Genomic DNA, 18,284 nt, shown 5'->3' with positions numbered 1-18,284 from the left:
ATGCTTTTCTAAAAGGGCACGTCCTCTTACTGCAAAACCCCTAGTACTTTGGGGGGTTATTTAACAATGGAAAAAAAAAAAAATCTTTAGACTTCTGTCTTGCCTTCTGTGAGAAAAATGTCCTGTTCACCTGCTACTTTGGCGTCAGACTTTCATGACCATGGACAGGGACCATTAGTCACCTTGGGCCAGCCCCTTGCTGACTGCAGCAGACCCAGGCACCCTGTGTCGGAGGACACTTCTACATTTCTTGGCCATGTCAATATTGACCGTAAATATACAAATAGCTGCAGTAGTAATGTGGTCATCCTCTTCGAGAGGAGTCCTGAATATAGTTCTGAGTGATACTCATCTAATTCCAAGACCTTCCTGGACCATTTCTTTCAGTGTTATACCACCCTTAACAGCAACTACTTTCATGAAAAAATGGAGTACACTGTTTTTTGTAGTGCAGGTAGTGTTCTGCTTTATTAGGCATATGCTTTGTTTTGCTTCGGTTTCACAGTAGTTGATATCTTCAGGGCTTTACGGTATTTTGGTGGATGAGTTTTTCTCACTTTCATGTGGTGCATGGAACTGGTCTGTCCAGAGTGTAGCAAAGACAACCTTTTCTGTGAGAAACCAGACAGTATTTTTCTTAGTCTCTTGGATGGGTACTTCCAATGCTTTCAAAAATGTTCATGGATTTCTTAAAGCATAGCAGATGAAAAATAACTAGAATGTTGAAATAGATGAAATCATATAGGCAAGAGTGATGACACTGCCAAGTAGATCTGTTTCAGTTTGCTCTTCCTCTGAAAAACTGGGCTATACCAGATGTTAACTAGGTATAATGTGGATTTAAAAAAGGATTAAGGAAGGGGTAAGTGTTGATAGTTTACTGCTGTTTTTTACATTATAACATCTCTTCAGTGCTGTAATATACCTTCTGTAGAGGCTACTGTTACCGTAGAGACTATGGTCACTACTGACAATGTTCAGGAGCAGTGTTTAAAGCAAACAACCCCCAAAACCTTGCTGTGCTAGAGGTCTGGCCAGCATGCTGTCCAGTCTGATGGTGCCTGGTACTAGATGAATGGAGAAGAGAACCATGGTGCGTGTGTAAAATAATTCTACTCCTGTGTGTCTTTCCACATCTTAACCTGTCCAGAGATGTCCTGCATCAGATTTTGCTACCTATTGTTGAAGCCCTCATCTGCGTGTTTGACTCCCAGAATGGCTTATCCTTAAATCAGTTGGGATTAGGGAGAAAGGATCCTAAATTTTCATTTATCGGATAGTTTCCTATATCTTGAACTGAAGGCATAAAGAAATCTTTCTTCATATCTGAAAATCATTTAGGATTCTGTAAGTGTCACTTATCTGCCAGCAGCAGTTCTGTGACCAATTTAGCTGTGCCTGGGAGAGGAGAGGAACAGCTCAGCCTGTGACTGGAGAGCACCCAAGTCAGAGCTTCACTCGGGCGGTGGGGAGGGAGGTCTCCTCCAGCGAGTGTGACTTGACTGCTGCCTCCCAAACGGCGTTGGGTGACAGCGGTGGGAAGCGAGACAGAGCTGCTATGTGAAGCTGCAGAGCAATGTCATAGTGTGCTCGGTGACTGGAAGTGCTGGAGAAGGCTTAGCACAGACCAGCTGTGGCAAATGGGTTTTGGCATAAAAAGTGTAGGCAGGAGAGCAAATGGCGTAGCCAAAACATCCTGATGGGTTTTGGGGGGCTAGCAAGGGCTAAGGGCAGTACCTTCCTTTAGTGTTACTCAGACACTTACAGAAAATGTGTTGTTTCAAATGTTTTAACAAACTTAATTTTTCATCTCCCTAATGTGGTGGTGCATTTCTTTCCCCACTCTGGGCTGATTTCACGACACCTAGGTAGGAAAAAAGGGAATTAATTCAAGTGGTATGGAATACCTTTGTTATATGAGGACCTTGCAGAATAAAGTGTAGCCTTTATCGTCTCTTGGTAACATTTTTTTTTCCTAATCTGTATATTTCTTAATGCGCCTGAGAAAATAAGTGCAATATTTTGTAGCTGTTTTCCCCCATGAGAAATTTGATTAAATCCTGCATATTTTTTGAGCATCACATTTCTGTTGAACTTGTTTAGGGTTCAGTGATGATGAGCCAAATCTAAATATTCCTCCTGTGCTTTTCTTTACCTGAGCTCTCCTGAGACATTGCATCACTCTCACTTTCATGATGTTTGTGTGACTTCACCAGGCTTCAACTGCAAGAAAGATGGAGGTGTGTTGTCTAGTAAATATGTCACTCAGCCCACTGAAGGTCTGATTTTGGTAGTGACAGGCTGTTAGAGCAAATCATGGCAGTCTTTGAGTGCTTATGTTCTAATTGCTCAACTGGTTTTTCACGGCCATTCAGGTGAAATCAAGGAGTATTGTTTAAGCTGTGATTTTCACTTTCTTTGTACTTTCTGGTACAAATTATAATGTGCTAAGGTGGTATATGCCTTATTCTCCAGAAAATTAACATTTTATAGAGGGTGAGTTAGTGTGACAGCAGCTTGCAAGAAAAACAGTATTTCCATATATCTTTTCCATTGTAAATAACATTTATAGAAAGAACAGAAAGATTCCGTGCCCCAACTCCCCTTTCCATTATGGTGAAGAGTGCATGCAGAGAGTCCCATGTTCCTGATCCATGTCAGCCTTCTTTCTGGTACTTATTTTTGTGAAATAGTTTTTTTTTTTTAAACGTAAAACTTTAAAATCATTAAAAAGGATACTCAGGACTGTAAAAATAAGTTTTCTTTAATTAAAATAAAAAAAAAAAGGTTAGGGTTGTCCAGAAGTGACAGCTGTCTAGCTTGTCACTTCTACTTTAAATCTCTGCACACAGAGTTATATCTGTCAACATATGGCCCAGTAACTAGATCTTGTAGGGTCCTTCTGCCATTCTCCAGTCTCTTTAGTAACATGAAGAATTTAGTTTTATTAGTTAACTTTGTCATCTTGGGCACTTTCTTGCTACAGACTTTAGATAAATGCAATTTCCTAGATCTCCTTTGAAAGCTTAAAAAATAAATATTAAAAAAAAAATCATTTTCTTCTACTCTAGTAACAGTGAAGCATAAAGCAAGTGTTAACATACTGAAATCATTACTGCAACTATAATGTCCTTGAGCTTCTTCAGGACTCTTGGCTGAATGTCATCCGCTCTTGGTGCTTTGCTGATTTTTGAGTTGACCATTTGCTCCACACTTTTTTCTAGCAGTGTTTTGCTTTGAAACAGATCCTCTAATGCATCTTCCATAAAGAAGCCTTTCACTGGGAGAATATCTTTAAACTCCTCCATAGTGAACGTGAAGATGTGAAAAATAAATCTGGTGTTTCTAACACGACCTTTGCTTGTTTGAGCATTTTTTTAATGCATTTATTTGTTTGCTTAGTTTAGACTTGGAGATCCTGACAGGCTACCTACTGCTCCTTGCTCCTCATGTACCTTGAAAAAGGATTTAGTTGTAGTTTTTATACTTTTTTTTCCTCACTTCCTTAAATTATTTGTGAGACTGTCTCGTAATTTTTTTTCTGTCTGTCTGTTTTTAGCTTGCTATTGTTTGAGCCCCATTTGGACAATGTCTTCAAGATTCTTTTAATGTTTTCTCTAATATGCTATTTAGTCATCTCCTACCCTTGTCTGTCATGTCATTATTCACCCCCACTCAAGTCCTCTTTGTGATTTTTATATTTGCTCTAAGCATTACATACAATGTCTTAAATCTAATTGCCTATGGACAATTCTTGATTATTCCCTTTAAGTTTCTTCCTATTTCTCTAATTCCTTTCTTTAAATTCCTTGGTGTTTGTTCCTCCTGCAGATATTTAGGTCACCACTAAATTCTGGGGGGTTTACACTAAGATTTTGAACCCAATTCGGCACAGTGCTTAGGGTCAAGAGATGCCTTTTCTTTTTTTAGTAGCATGACAACTCATTCCATGAAGCCATCACTCCTGATGTTCAGTATTTTGTCTTGGCATCCTGTGACATTTGGTGGATAACAGAAACCTCCCACTGTTTTTGTTTTTGCTTTTGTAACATTTCTGACTGCCTTCAGCTTGGTCATTCAACATCTGCATGTTTAAATGTGATGGCTCATGCATTTCTTGTTTTCACTGTCTTGAATGTGAAGAAGGTAAATGTACTCCCTTAATTAATAGATAATGTTTTTGGATAAACTTGTCTTTTTTGAATTTTTCCCCCTAAAATTTTTTTTTGAGCTGCAGATAACAATTTCATTCTAAACTTTCTTACTGGTTTCTTTTTTTTTTTTTTTTGAATGCACATGCATGTCAATAACCAGTGGACCTCCAGTACTGGAGGTTTTCTTTTCTTGGTGAAGAGGATTTCTTTAATTCAGAAGACCTTTTCTTTTTACCACTTTTTGGAAAGTAGCTGAATAAAAATAGGGAAGTTATTCCACATCAGCATTTTTGCTCCCATGATTTTAGATCTGAGATGCTTGACTTACATGTGAGCATGTTTTCTTAAATACCTACTCTTGAATGTTAGCATAGGGTATGTAAGTGAAGTTGTGTAGCTTCTTATCTGTATCTTTTCTAGCAATTACTTGAAGATTGTGTTTTATCCTCTACTTTGCCTTGGAAAAATCTGGCTGAAGACAATGACTTTGCAATAATCTCGCTGGCTCTGTAAACTGAGCAGTCGGTAATTCTGTGCCTGTGTAAAACTCAAGGACACTCCTTTGTACTGGAGGAGGCTCCAGTTTGAGTTTCTGGTTTGGTAGCAGGGTAAAAATATTTTCTGAGCTCTGTAAAACTAACACACAAGATGTGGAGGTTCCTATGTTAAACAGACTGGTTTTTATTGTGGTCTTTAGAGGGGTCTTAGAAATATTAATGGCAGGCAATAGTAGGTAGAAAACTGGAGAGCAAAAAGAGGTTAGCAAAAACATGTGAAAGGTGGAACAGAGGCATGAGGTAAATAATATCTGAAATTCAAGAGATAAACCAGTGCTCAAGAGGAGGGAAAATAAAGAATAAAATAATTGACTGACTTTATTCCACCCACCCCCCCCTTTTGTTTGTTTTTTTTTTTTTTAGTCAAATGCCTTTTCTTCAAGTCATTGTGATCTAGGACTCTTCATTGTCACTGACTTGAATTTGTATGCTGTCTTAACTTTACTCCTGTTTTAGTGTCCTCAAATAATGCTGTGTGAAAACACTTGGGAATTGTGGAAGGCACTTCATTGATATCTGGTGTAGTCTCTGTAACACTTGTGGAGAAACAAGGTATAGAAGAGACCTCTGAGAGGTTTCTGTATGAATTATAACCTGGGGCAGGAGGAAGGCTGCTGTGGCAGAATAGCTGAATGCCAGTTGGAGGCTTGCTGTGGAAGAGTCTTCCTGGTTAACACTGCATATTTTTCTAAGCAGTATTGTATTTGACTTTCAAAAGGCAAGAATCTTTGGTAATTGTCTCAATTCACAATAGAAGTTTAGAAGCTAAATGCAAACAATCAAATACAGAAGGGAAAATGTCATTTAGCTTATAACTTGCTTTTTTTTCCTGTATCAATTCTTTCATCTCAGAGTTGCTAATAAATCAGCTATAGTGCAAAAGTTTTTAAAATACATAAATTGTAAACTTTTGCATCTGTATAACTTTTATTACAAAAGAAAAGGGGCTTTCCATCTCTGTAGTCAAACAATCATTCAAGTTTCAAAAGCTGTTTTTTCAACCCTCAGATGCAAGGGAAGGTTTTGTTGTTTAATTTTTTTTAATGCTCTTTTAGCATTAAACCCAACTATTATAACCGATGTACTATTAATTTTTTCCAGGTTTCGCTAAATGGTACACAGTTTACAGACAGTTCTGTTGGATCAGAGTTCACAGGTGTTTCTCAGGTATGTGCAGCCAAATTTTGGGGGTGTATATGATAGCAGAATTATTTGTTAACTGGAGAAGGTTTTACACAGTATTAAATGTACTAGAGAAAACTCTCCAAAAGGATTTCTGTTTGAGATTGGAACGTGGCTAACTGAAGTCAGTTTCTGATGATTTCACTATTCAAGCTTTAAAAAGCAGTGAAAGCTACTATTTCTAAAGTAAAATGTTATTGTTATAATCTTGAAATTGGACATGGATGTAAAAAAAAAAAAGTGCAGTTTTACGGTAACAAGTTATTCTTGGAAATAAATCTAAATACGTAGCAGAGATGCAGTTATTTCTGTTCCAGCTTGTCCTACTTCCAGCTTTCATTTATGAATGTTACATCCGAACATGTTTCAGAGAGAAAGTGAGACTGGGTGTTTTCTTGCAGAGATGCATCACACATTTTTTTGAAGCTTGACTAGTGGAAAAATATCTTGCTTTTCTCAAAATGTACACTTTGCTCTGATTACACAGAAGACACATACAGATATATATGTGACCTAATTCCAAGCTCATCTAATCCAGGAAGAGTTTATTGCTTGTGTTGAAATGGTCACATGAACAGTCACTGCATTCATCATATTTTAAATAAATAAGAAACTGCAATTCATAGCTTCATTTTAGTATGACAGAGCCATAAGGGGAATCTGAGATACTTATGGTCTAGATTTTGTCAAGGTTCTAACTGTCAATTTTGTTAGAAATAAACTGCTCAGAAATGTTCATTCTTAGCAGTTGAGTTGCATTGTGCTGTAGGAACCACGTGCTTTCATTTGAACTTCATATTTGTTGTAAATATGGGCCCAACTGGGAGATTGTTAGCGTTTTACTGAGTCTGTGAAGTGGCCAGAATTAAGATTGTTGTTCCTGCTGTATTTGCCATTGCTTTTTTAATGATTATGATGCAACTTTAAGTAAATTACACACGCAAGTCTTAACCTCTAGAAGTATTTGCCCCATGGCTGGGATATGTTTGACACGACCTTACCTTTGCAAAAGAGTAAGTGTCAGGTTGTCTTAACTTCTGAACTTTTACGTTTTTGTCCTCTGCTTTTCCTACTTGTTGCAAGACAGACTGCAGATGATGTTCATAAGGGTTTACCTGCAATAGCTATAACGATGTCATCATTCCAACAAAGACTTAATCTGGCTTCAAAAAAATTTTATTTTAACAAGGAAACTTTCAGGGCTAAGGAGATGAGCAGCCATGGCCTCCTGGTTGCAGGTTTTTTAGGCATTAATAAGATCTGTAGTTGAGCACAGTCAGTCAAGAGGAATGTCTAACTTGAGGAATCTGTTCATGCTTGTAGAGCCAATAAGGGGATGGTTCCTGCCTTTCAGGAGGCAGAGTGAGTCTTCTCTCCTGAGAATGTTTTCTGAAAACCTGCAGTAGATACCTGGAGAAATTGTGTTCTTTTTCTTGCCTCAGTGCTTAGGTGGGAATTCTTGAAGTGGCATCAGTGAGTAAAGAGATTAGCTGTTCTTACTAAAACTGTTAACTTAAATTTCTCATGAACTTCTGAAGGAGAAGATACTTGTGGAGATGAATTTGGTGTGTCTTTTTTGATGTCTAGAATTCTCAGTTTTTCTTTCCATGTTGCTGAGTCTGTCAGTTTTATAAATGCAAAGAACATGAAAATCAGAGTTTGTAATGCTGTGCTGTTTTTCTTCAGATGTCAGCAATAGGGAATTGATTTGTTGTTGCTGTGAAGACAAGAGAGTTAGTGAATTGTGCTATAGCTTCAACTAGTCCTTTGCCCTAAAGAACTTTTCACCTGTGCTTGTGCAGTTCAGCCCTACAGGATCTTTAAAGTAGTATTTTTGTTGGTATTGGGGTTGGAGCAGTATCTAGAGGAATGGTTCAATAACTTATTTAAGTTTTGCCTTTTCCTTTGAGAAAGAGTTTCACTATTTTGAGGCTTACATAGATCTTGCTAATTAAGGCAGAGCTAGTAGCCATAATATAAATGGACAAATCTGATTCCGCCATTACAAGATGTTTTGTTCTATTCATTAATAACTTCGCTTATGTTTTATAAAGTTGGGTTCTGTTTCACTTGTTCTGCTTGACATGTTTTTGAGTATCAGTCTTGGTGAATAATCAGCATCTCATGGCGGAACCATAACTTCATGCACAGGAGTATCTTTGAAGAGAAACTAAGTTTTGAACTGCCTCTGTCCTCCTAAGTTACCAAGTCTACTTTATTCAATAGCTGACAGTGGATTTTAAGACCCAACTGACTGTGTTTGTTAAAACTGAATTAAGCTTTTATTTTGTAACAAGCTTAACTGAAAGTATCTTTGTTTCAGTCGGTATTGAAAGAGGAGGTGATGCAGAACTTCAAAGAGCAGTTATTTTCCTTTTATCTCTAAGAATGACAACAGTAAAAGGAATTGTACTATCCCTTTTTTATTTTACTTTCTAGATTATTGCATCTAGGCCAAATTATTTTAGAGAGGAAGGCTGTAGTCCATGCTCACTAAAAACATTACTTTTTAAACGGGAGTGTATTCATAATCAAAATTGTTTGCCACATGGTTATTAACACTGCTGTGTTTGATCTTGGGACACTCCAAATATTCACCATTTAATGATGACTGTTTAAAATATGTTTTGGGTTGTTTTTCAATCTCAGAATAAGTTTTTCTGGTATGTATTCTGTGACTAACCAATTATCTATCAAAACATTTATTTCTAGACACCATTTACCTTTGGCTTGGGCCAAAGGGCACCATATACAACTGGCGAGCATTGTCTTCTTTGTAGAAGTGAACGAAAAGATACTTCGCTTTCAGAGAGCGGAATAAAAAATTCTAGCAAAACAGCACTTTCCACATCTCCAAAAGCAAACAATATGCTGCATCTTCCACTGTGGGTGTGTCCAGACTGTCGACGAACAGTCGAAAAGGAGGAAAGGCATGCTACAATAGAGCAATCTCTTGTGGTAAGTTGAAGTACTTCAGTTCAGTAGACTAAGAAGATACGTTGTTATGATGGGCTGAATGCTACTTAGTGCTTTGGAACCACTTAAGCTGTAAATGCTTAGAAAATATTTTAGGAGATTTTGAGTTGGTTTTCCTATGAGCTAAGCTGAACAGGCAAGTTGTTCCAAAAATTCCAGGAATTCTGATTCTGAGTTTTAGATTTTTGAGTAGAGCAAGGCTTGGATTTGTTTCTTGCTGGTTTTTTACCCTTTCAGTTTATTTGATCTCATACGTTGTCCTTTTCCCCTTTACTTAAAATTCTGTTTCTTCTACTCGTACCAATGCAACTTTAATCATTATACTTTTTTCTAGTCTCTGTCTGCTCATGTGTACTTCCCCCCGCTTTGTGAGATAAACTGTCTGAATTTTCCTTGTTCTTTCAGTGGTGTTCCTGAGTCACTGTACTTGCACTGCCACCTTCCTGCATGTGTCTGAGCTTTATCATCTTTTCTTTCCTGTATTTTCTTAATAAAGAAGCACAACTCTACATAGTATGCACGTAGCAATTTCTTATTCTTTGTTGTCGCACTGCAAACACTGATTTAATACATGGTGCTAATATTTCAAGTTGTGATTTTTCTAAATTAGGTGTTAAAATATATTTTCAAATGAGAATTCAACCTCACTTAAGAGCTGTGCTCAGTGTAGCAGAAAGATACAAAAAGTTCATTGACAGGTCCAGCAAAACCCCATTAGAAGTAAAATGTGATGCTATACTGCAGAACCAAATCTTCACAACTCATCTGGGAAGCCACACACTTCCAATAATTGGAAGCATCATAGATTCCAGCTGACATCTTCTTGTAGAGAGCTAACAGACTGTGCACATGCCCATAGGCACATACAGATTTTTATTTCAGTAAACAAATCAGTGTGAAGAAAGATTGTCTTTGTGTAGCATATGTTGTTAAACTTATGTTAAAAGCACATTTAACATAGTTTTTTAAGAGTATATCACTTGTATACAACTAGTGTTTACTGATATTCTTGCTATTAACAACGGTTAGTAAAATTAGTCAAAAAAGATTACGTGTAAGGAAATTATACTGGTAGTCTGATGGTAAACACATCCTAGATAGTTCAAAGCACAGCAAGACTGAAGCACATTATTATTCAGTTGAGTAAAAATTTTTGACATATTTAAGCTCTGTTTAATGAACTAGTAAAGAAAATTAAGTGTCCTACAAGTGCAAGGAAGGGAGGATTTGCTTCCTAAATGTTTTGTAAGTCGCAGATACTCCAGGTAAAATAAAAATTGAGAGTATTTTTTTTTTTTAATTTGGCAACTGTTTTCTTAGTTAGAGGAATTTTTAAAAGCAAACAGCAAAAGGATTTCCCAAGTTGGGAAGCTTGACTTAGAATAGCTACTAAATGGATTAGGTGGCTAGTCAAATTAGAGAAACCAGCTGGGGAAAAAAACCAAAATGAGTTAAAAAAAAAAAATCTGTTATCAGTCACTGCAAGCCAGAGTATAAGTGGTTTGCTATAGATGCTCCTGTATTCAGGTTGCTGTTGCTCTCGTTGCTACCTTTGTTTGCCCCAGCACCATCCCCCATAGCTGGTCTTGCTGTTGGCAGCAAATGCACGCAGGTTTGTTTTGACCTGTGTCTGCTTCCTGCTCCAGAATCTGGGGTAAAGCACAAAAAAAAGCCCTTCAGTCATGTTACTGACATGGGAGAGATCTCTGGTGCCACAGAAAGGTGGTGGCAACCTGGGGAGGGTGCAGGAAGGAAGCATGGTGTGTACTGGTGCTGGAGCACAGAGAAGGAAGAGAAACTGGAGACCAGAATACCAGCAGCCTTGGGAGAGAGGTTTGCGTCATCTGCTAGTACTGAGCAGCACTGTACACAGGAGATAGCATCCATTCCCAATGACAGCAGCTTTCTAACATCCATTAGTATGAAGTAGTATGTCTGGCTTTATAAACAAGGAGATTTTATGCTTTTTGCTAGAAGGGATTGTTGAACTTCAGAAGTCAAACATATTGTCAAATAGAGACTGAAGAGATTTACTAGTTTATGATTAATCATGGATGATGCAAGCCTTCCTTTAGCTTAGTTCATTGTTTATGCTGGAGTACATGAAGGTGGTAATTGTAACCAACATGCTTTTGTTATTAGAAATGAAACTATATTTATATCATTGGTTTTCTCAGTCCGTATCTTGCGTTTATTATGCTTTTGGAAGGTAAATTCTTTGTGCCTGGTTCAGTGTCCTACCAAAACACATTCAGCACTAAGAATTGCTGCATTACTATTTGCCTACTTATTAACATTTCAGACTTCTACCTTACAAACTGAAGGCTACCTGTGTTTTTTCTTTTCAGAGCCAAGATTTCCTTTTGCACATGCCTCTTGGAAACAGTGGATCACAGCAGGAATCTGTAGGAGGAGGAAGAATAACTGTTGCTGCACAGACGGTGCCTGCTGCAGATCTTAGCAATTCCTCACCTTCAGACATAGCATGCAACTGTGAGGCCTGTAATGAGCGCAGGTAAGAACTGAATTCAAACTCAACAGCATGGTGCCCATAGTCAGACTGTCGGCAGTGTTGTAGCTTATTTGTTGGTGTATGCTTAAACTCTTTAAACAGGCTATCTGACAAGAACAGTAACTTATGGGTGGCAGGTTTTTTCCAATTTTATACTTTATTTTAGGCATGTACTTTATTTTAAGCATTTTCAGATGTATGTTGTTTTTCCTGAAGGACATCTTCAGAACAGTAGGAATCAGTACACCTATGCGATGTACAAATAGAGAGTCACTATTTTTGTCATTATTTGCAGAGAAAATTCAGCAGAGCCTGAACGTGAACCTCAGCAGCTTCAAAATTACTGGTCAGAAGTAAGATACATGGTTCGGTGTATATATCGCCAAGCTGGGACCCCTTTGGCAGATGACCAAGACCAATCTTTGGTACCAGATAAAGAAGGAATGAAAGAGCTGGTGGATAGGTACAGCATTTTGAAAAATATCTATTAATTGCTAAGAGGATTTTTAAAGTTAGTTTTTAAGTAGTTTGGCGTATTGCTTTTTAATAGAATGTTATTTACCATCTGTAAGTCTGGTTGCTTGGAATGATTGCCTCTCCACTACAATGAAAGATTCAGACCGGTCAATTCCATTTCATGCAGGATTTTTAAATGCTAGGTTGAATGCATGGGAAGCTATTAAATTAATATGCTGTTTGCAATAGGAATATTAATGTATAATTCTGGAAGGGTCCCAAAATCGTACTCTTCAAAAGACCTTGAGATGATCATTATTAATAAGACACTGTTTAGTTTGAATTGCCCCACATGAAAATCTTACCTTGTTGAACTAACCCAAGTTATAATAGTGCTTACATGTTACTGTAGTTGTAGCAGCTAGAAGAGACTTTTTAAAAAAAAAAAAAAGTAATATTGGCTATTGATCACTAGATGAGGCAGATTCCAAGAACTTCTTTCTCATTTCAGAAGTTGAAATTGTAGCTTTTCTAGGTGTGAAGTTAAAGATGTGCTTAATGAGATCCTAAGTTGTGGGTTTTTTCCTTTGGAGAATAGTGTGGCTGTCCTTAAAGTGCTCCGGGAGGTTCATCTCAGTTTCTGTCTTGAGTATGTGGTCAAGGAATAGTTGCTCTCCTTGGTTCTGTACATACTTGATATACTAAGGCCTGACTAGTCTGACAAATTGTAGTTCTTTTGTGGAGTTTCTAGTTGAAGCTAAATTCTAGCAAGGTAAGGAAACTTGAGAGATCGTAGTCATCTAGCATTGCTCTTTACATAACTATACTACTGAATCAGCCTTAATAGATAATTAAATAAGCTTATTGCACTCCTGTTATGTAAAAACTGAGTGTTTGGTTTTGAACATGAGTTGTGTAAATGTAGACTAATATGGTATGTCTCCCTATTAGTCACAGTTTGTTTAAGTAATCAAAACATGCAACATAGGTTTTGAAATCAAAGATGCTTAAATGTTGCATAGTGTGTAGGTAATTAAAAGTGAATCACAGCTAAAATGGTGGTTGATTTTTATGCAGTTTCTCTTCAATGGAAAAATTTTGGAAATTGGAACAAATACTGTGTACCTTTCTTATGTACTTATGAGCTTTGATTTCTCTAGAACTGTTTTTCACTTTTGAGAGAGATTGTTAAAATACAAAGGCAAAAACAGTATCTCAAAGAAGGAAACCTTAAATGTCAATATGATTATTTTTCAGTCGAGTTCCTTATGGTCTCCAAAGTGTGAAATAAAACTAGGATATTGTGTTTGAGCAGACACCAGTGTGTCCAGTCCATGATGCTAATGTCATGCAAAATTTTGTAACAAAGCTAGTCAATGTAGGTATTGAAAGTGTAAAACCAAAACAAACAAAGCCAAACAAACTAAAAAACCCCAAACAAACCATGTAGGTAGCATGCCAAAGATCATGCTGTGGCCAAGTAAATCTATGTTTAAAAGGCAGAAATTCCTGATTCCATGCTCAGCTCTGTTAGACACAGCTGGCAAGAAACAGACTGTCTGGTGGTCTTGCTTGAAAATAAGTAGTGGTGCCAGGTACTGTCCCTATTGTACGTTGGGGGACTTTATGGCAAAGTGATAATACTCTATTTTGTGAGTGATGAGGGAAGAGCAGGTAGTAGACAGCAGCACACTTATACATCTAACTCTTAAGTACTTCTCTAATCCCTTTCTTCTTCCCTACCTGCCTGTGCTGTAAAAAACCTGAGGCAAGTGCTTAAACTCCATGCACAGGACTTTAAATAGTACAATTTCAGTCTAAAGTGCTTCAAAGCAGCCATCGTGTTCAGTTTTTTTCTGTGTGAGGTGGTTCAAACCCATGTCTCGCTTCCAGGAGAGTATCAGACCTAGCCAGCTGTATGCTGTCCTTAGCAGGAAGCCCTGACCCTCTTTGAAGCTGTGTGTTACAGTGACAAGTCTTGCAGGTATAGAGTGGCTGAATAGAGTGCATGGAGGGCAACATGGTTCTGGAGCTTCAGTGTTAGTATGCTTCCGTGGGACAGATGAGTCCCAAATTCTGATGCCTATTCTGGGGTAAAAAACCAATGAACCAAACAAAGAAAAAACCCAAAAAAACCCCACCAGTCACTTGTAATGATTGCAGTTAGGTGCTACCACAGTAGAGTGCCCTAAGTCATGTTCCTTGAAGGATGTTCTCTGTGGCCCTGTGAATCCCACAGCTCTGCTATGCAGTGGGCACAGCTTTAATAAAAGGTGCAAAAAATGTTCTTGTACAGAAGATCCACAACTTGGGGTAAGAAACTCTCAATGAAGGCAAGACGAGTTTCATGGCTGAGTGTCGTAAAAGCTTGGTAATTGTATGAAAAGCCTTCTTTCAGTTCAGCTCAACAACAGAAGGGTCCCCCAAAGCAGTCACGAAGTCCAGTCTGGTTGGTATGTGTTTAGGTATGTTCTGGCTGCCTTAACAGGTCAAGCTCCTTCAATGGCTTGAAGTAAATGCCTGTTCTACAGGATATTAATCAGGCCTAGGTCTGGCTGTTCCAACTGGGACACTTATTAGATCTGTATGTAAGAACATGGAGAAGTTGTGAAGAAGCTTGTCTGAAGAGTATGTCTGTAGGGTTGTATGCAAATTGAGTAAAGGTTTTTTAGCTCACAAGTTGAAGTGCAATACCGAGGTCCTAAATTAATTTGTTCCTGAGGTGTGCAAGCATCCTAGTCCTAAAGCTGCACAGGAGCTCAGTTCCACAGTGTAAAAGTAGGGAACTGGGCTGCGTTCTCCCAGATTTGAGGTAGTTCTGTAAACCCTAGCCATTATTTCTTTTTGATGATGATGATGGTAACTGGTAAATATTTTTAGGAAAGTGAAAATTGTTTACTACATGCATTATTTCTTTTTGTCAAAAATATTCTAAAAATACAGGCTTTGTGAAAGAGATCCATATCAGCTTTACCAACGGTTGGAACAGCAAGCTAGAGAATATGTGCTTGAAATGAAGGTTCGTCTGCTCAGACACTTGTCACTGGGATCTAAAGTTGCATCAACATTAGCAATACAAGGGCCACCACAGGCACATCAGTTCATCTCACTCCTACTTGAGGAATACAGTGCACTCTGTCAGGCAGCATGTACAATCAGCGCCTTTCTAGTTACTCTGGTAAGACTGAAAAAATAACCTATATGCTTCTACTTCCTAGGGGCAATGCTAGCAGAGCTGTTCTGGGCTCTTTCAGGTATCTTCTGTAGTTTGTAAGATGTAAGGTTTTTTGTGTATGCATGCTTGGAGATGGGGAGATTCTGCAAACGCAAATTTAATTCTTCAGAAATGTAGATTAGGCATCTCTTACTGTGAATTGATGAAATTATCTTTTGTTTGTGAAGAAAAAGGCAGGATGCTGTTTGTGGCACTTATTCTGAAACTTATCTTTAAGCAGATCTACAAAATTTTAGATAATGCCTTTGAAAATGTGAAGCACTTCTCTGTTAATCTTTAATGGTCTCTTGACAACCATGTTTAAAGGACACAAACTCTCAGGTGGAGCACTAACTTAGATTGTTTCAATGTTCAATTATTCTTTTCCCTTATAAGCAAGAATGGCTACTTGAAAAGATGATCTCCTTACTCAGAATTAATCTGCTATGTTATTATTTCTAAAGTTCTTGTTCTTTCTTAAATGCTTGTTTTGTCAACTGATTGTGATGTTAGACTTGGGATTATATTGTCAGGTAGAAAATAAGCAATAGCCTTAATCTCTTCTTGAGTAACTGTCCATCATGACTGACTAATATGGTAAATAAACTCTGTAATTATACTTGTTTAAGGGCTGAGAAGGTTATTAATCTTGTTTTGTTAATAGTTCTTTCATGTATATCCCTTGTTAATGTCCTTATCCTGTACATCCCTTTTCTTGTGTAAACTTTGCGCAAGCAAAAAAACCCAAGAAGTGGATTAACTGGTAAATTTGGGGTTTATTGCCTATTAGCTGAAAGTGACTGTCTAGGTATATAAAGAGAGGAAAAGAATAGGCAGTAACAAGACTATGGTGGCCACAGGGGAGAAGGATATAAAATGGAGGGGAAGCAGAGTGTCATTACTGAGGTAGGACTGTTAGTAAAATTGAATTGGTAAAGCAGGAAGATGTTTCTATTAAGAAACTTGAACATATCTGATGCTTTCTTCTGTTGTCAGTGCTCTGTATTTGCTATTGTCTGTATTGTCTTCCCCAGCTTTATCACTTAGATACAGGTGTGAGGTCACTGCTGTCTCCTGTTTATTGGCTGCTTTTAATAGTCATTAAGTCTCTAACAAGGTGCTTGAGGGAACATCGCTCTTCAGGTTGATTTGCATTGGAATTTAGAAATTTGTTCAGCTGAAAAGCAGATGGATTACAGTACAAATGTTAGTTTTCTCAAAGTAGATCTGCCAATAATGAACATGTTAGTACCAGAAAATAATATTGTTATATTTTTTTCCCCTGGTTATTATTGTGAACTAGTAGTCATGAAAACTTAGCAGGTATGAGATATTGAGATAATGGCCGTGAAGAGACAGAACATGCTTGAACTCCCTAATCTACCCCTTCTGACAAAATTCAAAGTAAAATAAAATTCCTATTCTCTTAAAACATAAGGCATAAGAAAAAACAAAGTATCCCAGATTTTTTTTGTCCTTTTCCTTCTGTAGCCCAGTAAGTACTGAAAACTTCTTTCTACTAAGCTGTGACATTCAGAAACTGAAATCTGAGAATGTAGGATACTGTCTCTTGTCATATATTTCTTAGATTTATTAAATAACCTTTTTATTAAATGGAGTAGTATGTCACAGCTTTCAGTACAGGTAGCAGAGTCACTAGTCTTTTCGGTGTGCATGGTTGGTTTTTCTCAAGATACCAGTGCACTATGGAAGAAGGAAACTTTCCAGCTGAAATATGTAAAAGGCAGTCAAGATCTCTAAACTCAGAGCAGCCTTCCTTTTAAAGGTAAAACCTTTGCATGTAGCATGCTGTAAAAAGGCATATAATGCCTTGAACCTCCACCTGTGAGGAGCTAATTTCTCATTGAAATTATGAACAGTTATCTTTCCTTTCAAAGGAATCCAGCTAACTAGTGAAGTTCAAGAGCAGGAGCTAAAGCCTTGTGCCCCACCAGGGAATGACAGATTATACTGAGAGCAAACGAAAGACTGTGGTCAGTACAGAAGAGCCCTCAAGTACACAGTCTAGCAGACTAGAAAGGAAAACTCACCTGGTATTTCTTTGTGAGAAATATCGTACTCTGCACAATCTGATATAACAAATTTTGTAGATAACTATTGACTCTTTTGTTCACAGAATAATATGGAAATTACTTAGGAAATCAACCTTTCTCAGTGTTGACCCTTGAGAAATTATTAGCAATTTATAGAAATTTTAAATATTTTGAAGACATAATATTCAAAGTGAAAGGGTACATGTGTCTTGTGCAACTCGGGCCAGGGTTTGGGGGACGAAGAACAAACACCACCCACCCTTCTTAAATAATAATAAAACTCCAAACGATTCTTTTTTTGAATACTGATAGTCTCATGTTTAGGTCTGATGTAAATATGTATTTGTTTTTTAACCCACTATGCTTAACAAAACTTTGAAATTCCAGAGTATTCTGGTATTTCTGGGTACTTGAGGTTATAGTGCATAGGGCTTGCTTGCTGATCTAATAGCCAGAATGCTTGCATTTAATTTTGCTGTGTGGGGGAATCCTGCTATAGAAAACCAGCATACTGCTGGCTGTCTGTGGGAAAACTTACTGACTTGAAAAAATAGTATAGTTGTCTTTGATTCTTATGTTTTGATAATAATAGATTTAAGTTTTAGGCCTTGAAATTACATACAATTGTGTGTTAACCTCAAATAGAAAAATATTCTGCTTACTAGAGAAGTAAGCTGTTGGTCTCTTGTCTATTTAGAAAACTTCATTTTTTGAAGCTGTACTTGAAGAGAACTGTTTGCTTGATTTATGTCAGTTTTGAATAAAGATTATAGGTTGCCATCATATATGTGCCTGTTACTAGATAAGTTCAAAGAACTGAAAAATAATCAGAGATAGGCAGTTGTTTCACAAGAAAACCTTGAGCGCAACTGGTTCAGGTCGTAAAATACATCTTTCAGTGCAGAAATGAATGGAAGCATTCAACAGCATAGTCTGATTTTTCTTTTTTTCTTTTTTTTTTCCTTCCTAATCCATGACAACTTAGAAAAACAAGGAATGAAGCTATGGTTATTTAAGTCATTAAAGAATTAGTTACAGTCTGAGTTTCTGGATATTAAAACTGAATAAGATATGAGCTGAATAAACGAGCCTGTAGGTTGGAAATTAGATTTTCAAAAAAATTTTTGCCTTGGACAGAAATTCCACCCCCACTCCCCTCACCCCCCAGCCCCTAACCCT

General features: G+C 37.5%; 1 protein-coding gene across 2 annotated transcripts in view; it reads left to right on the top strand.

Moving 5' to 3' along the window:
- Positions 1-18,284, top strand: part of FAM193A (family with sequence similarity 193 member A) — an 81,782-nt gene that overhangs the window by 27,315 nt on the left and 36,183 nt on the right. For both annotated transcript variants that reach the window (XM_069795106.1, XM_069795099.1), the window contains exons 2-6: positions 5,813-5,878; positions 8,606-8,851; positions 11,218-11,384; positions 11,677-11,844; positions 14,781-15,015. In XM_069795106.1, coding sequence (XP_069651207.1) covers positions 5,813-5,878; positions 8,606-8,851; positions 11,218-11,384; positions 11,677-11,844; positions 14,781-15,015 — 882 coding nt within the window. The remainder of the gene's footprint in view (positions 1-5,812; positions 5,879-8,605; positions 8,852-11,217; positions 11,385-11,676; positions 11,845-14,780; positions 15,016-18,284) is intronic.

The sequence above is a fragment of the Haliaeetus albicilla genome, chromosome 1 (assembly GCF_947461875.1).
Source record: "Haliaeetus albicilla chromosome 1, bHalAlb1.1, whole genome shotgun sequence".
Classification (NCBI taxonomy): Eukaryota; Metazoa; Chordata; class Aves; order Accipitriformes; family Accipitridae; genus Haliaeetus; species Haliaeetus albicilla.
The sequence above is the reverse complement of the archived record's forward strand: the minus strand, read 5'-3'. Positions and strand labels throughout refer to the sequence as shown.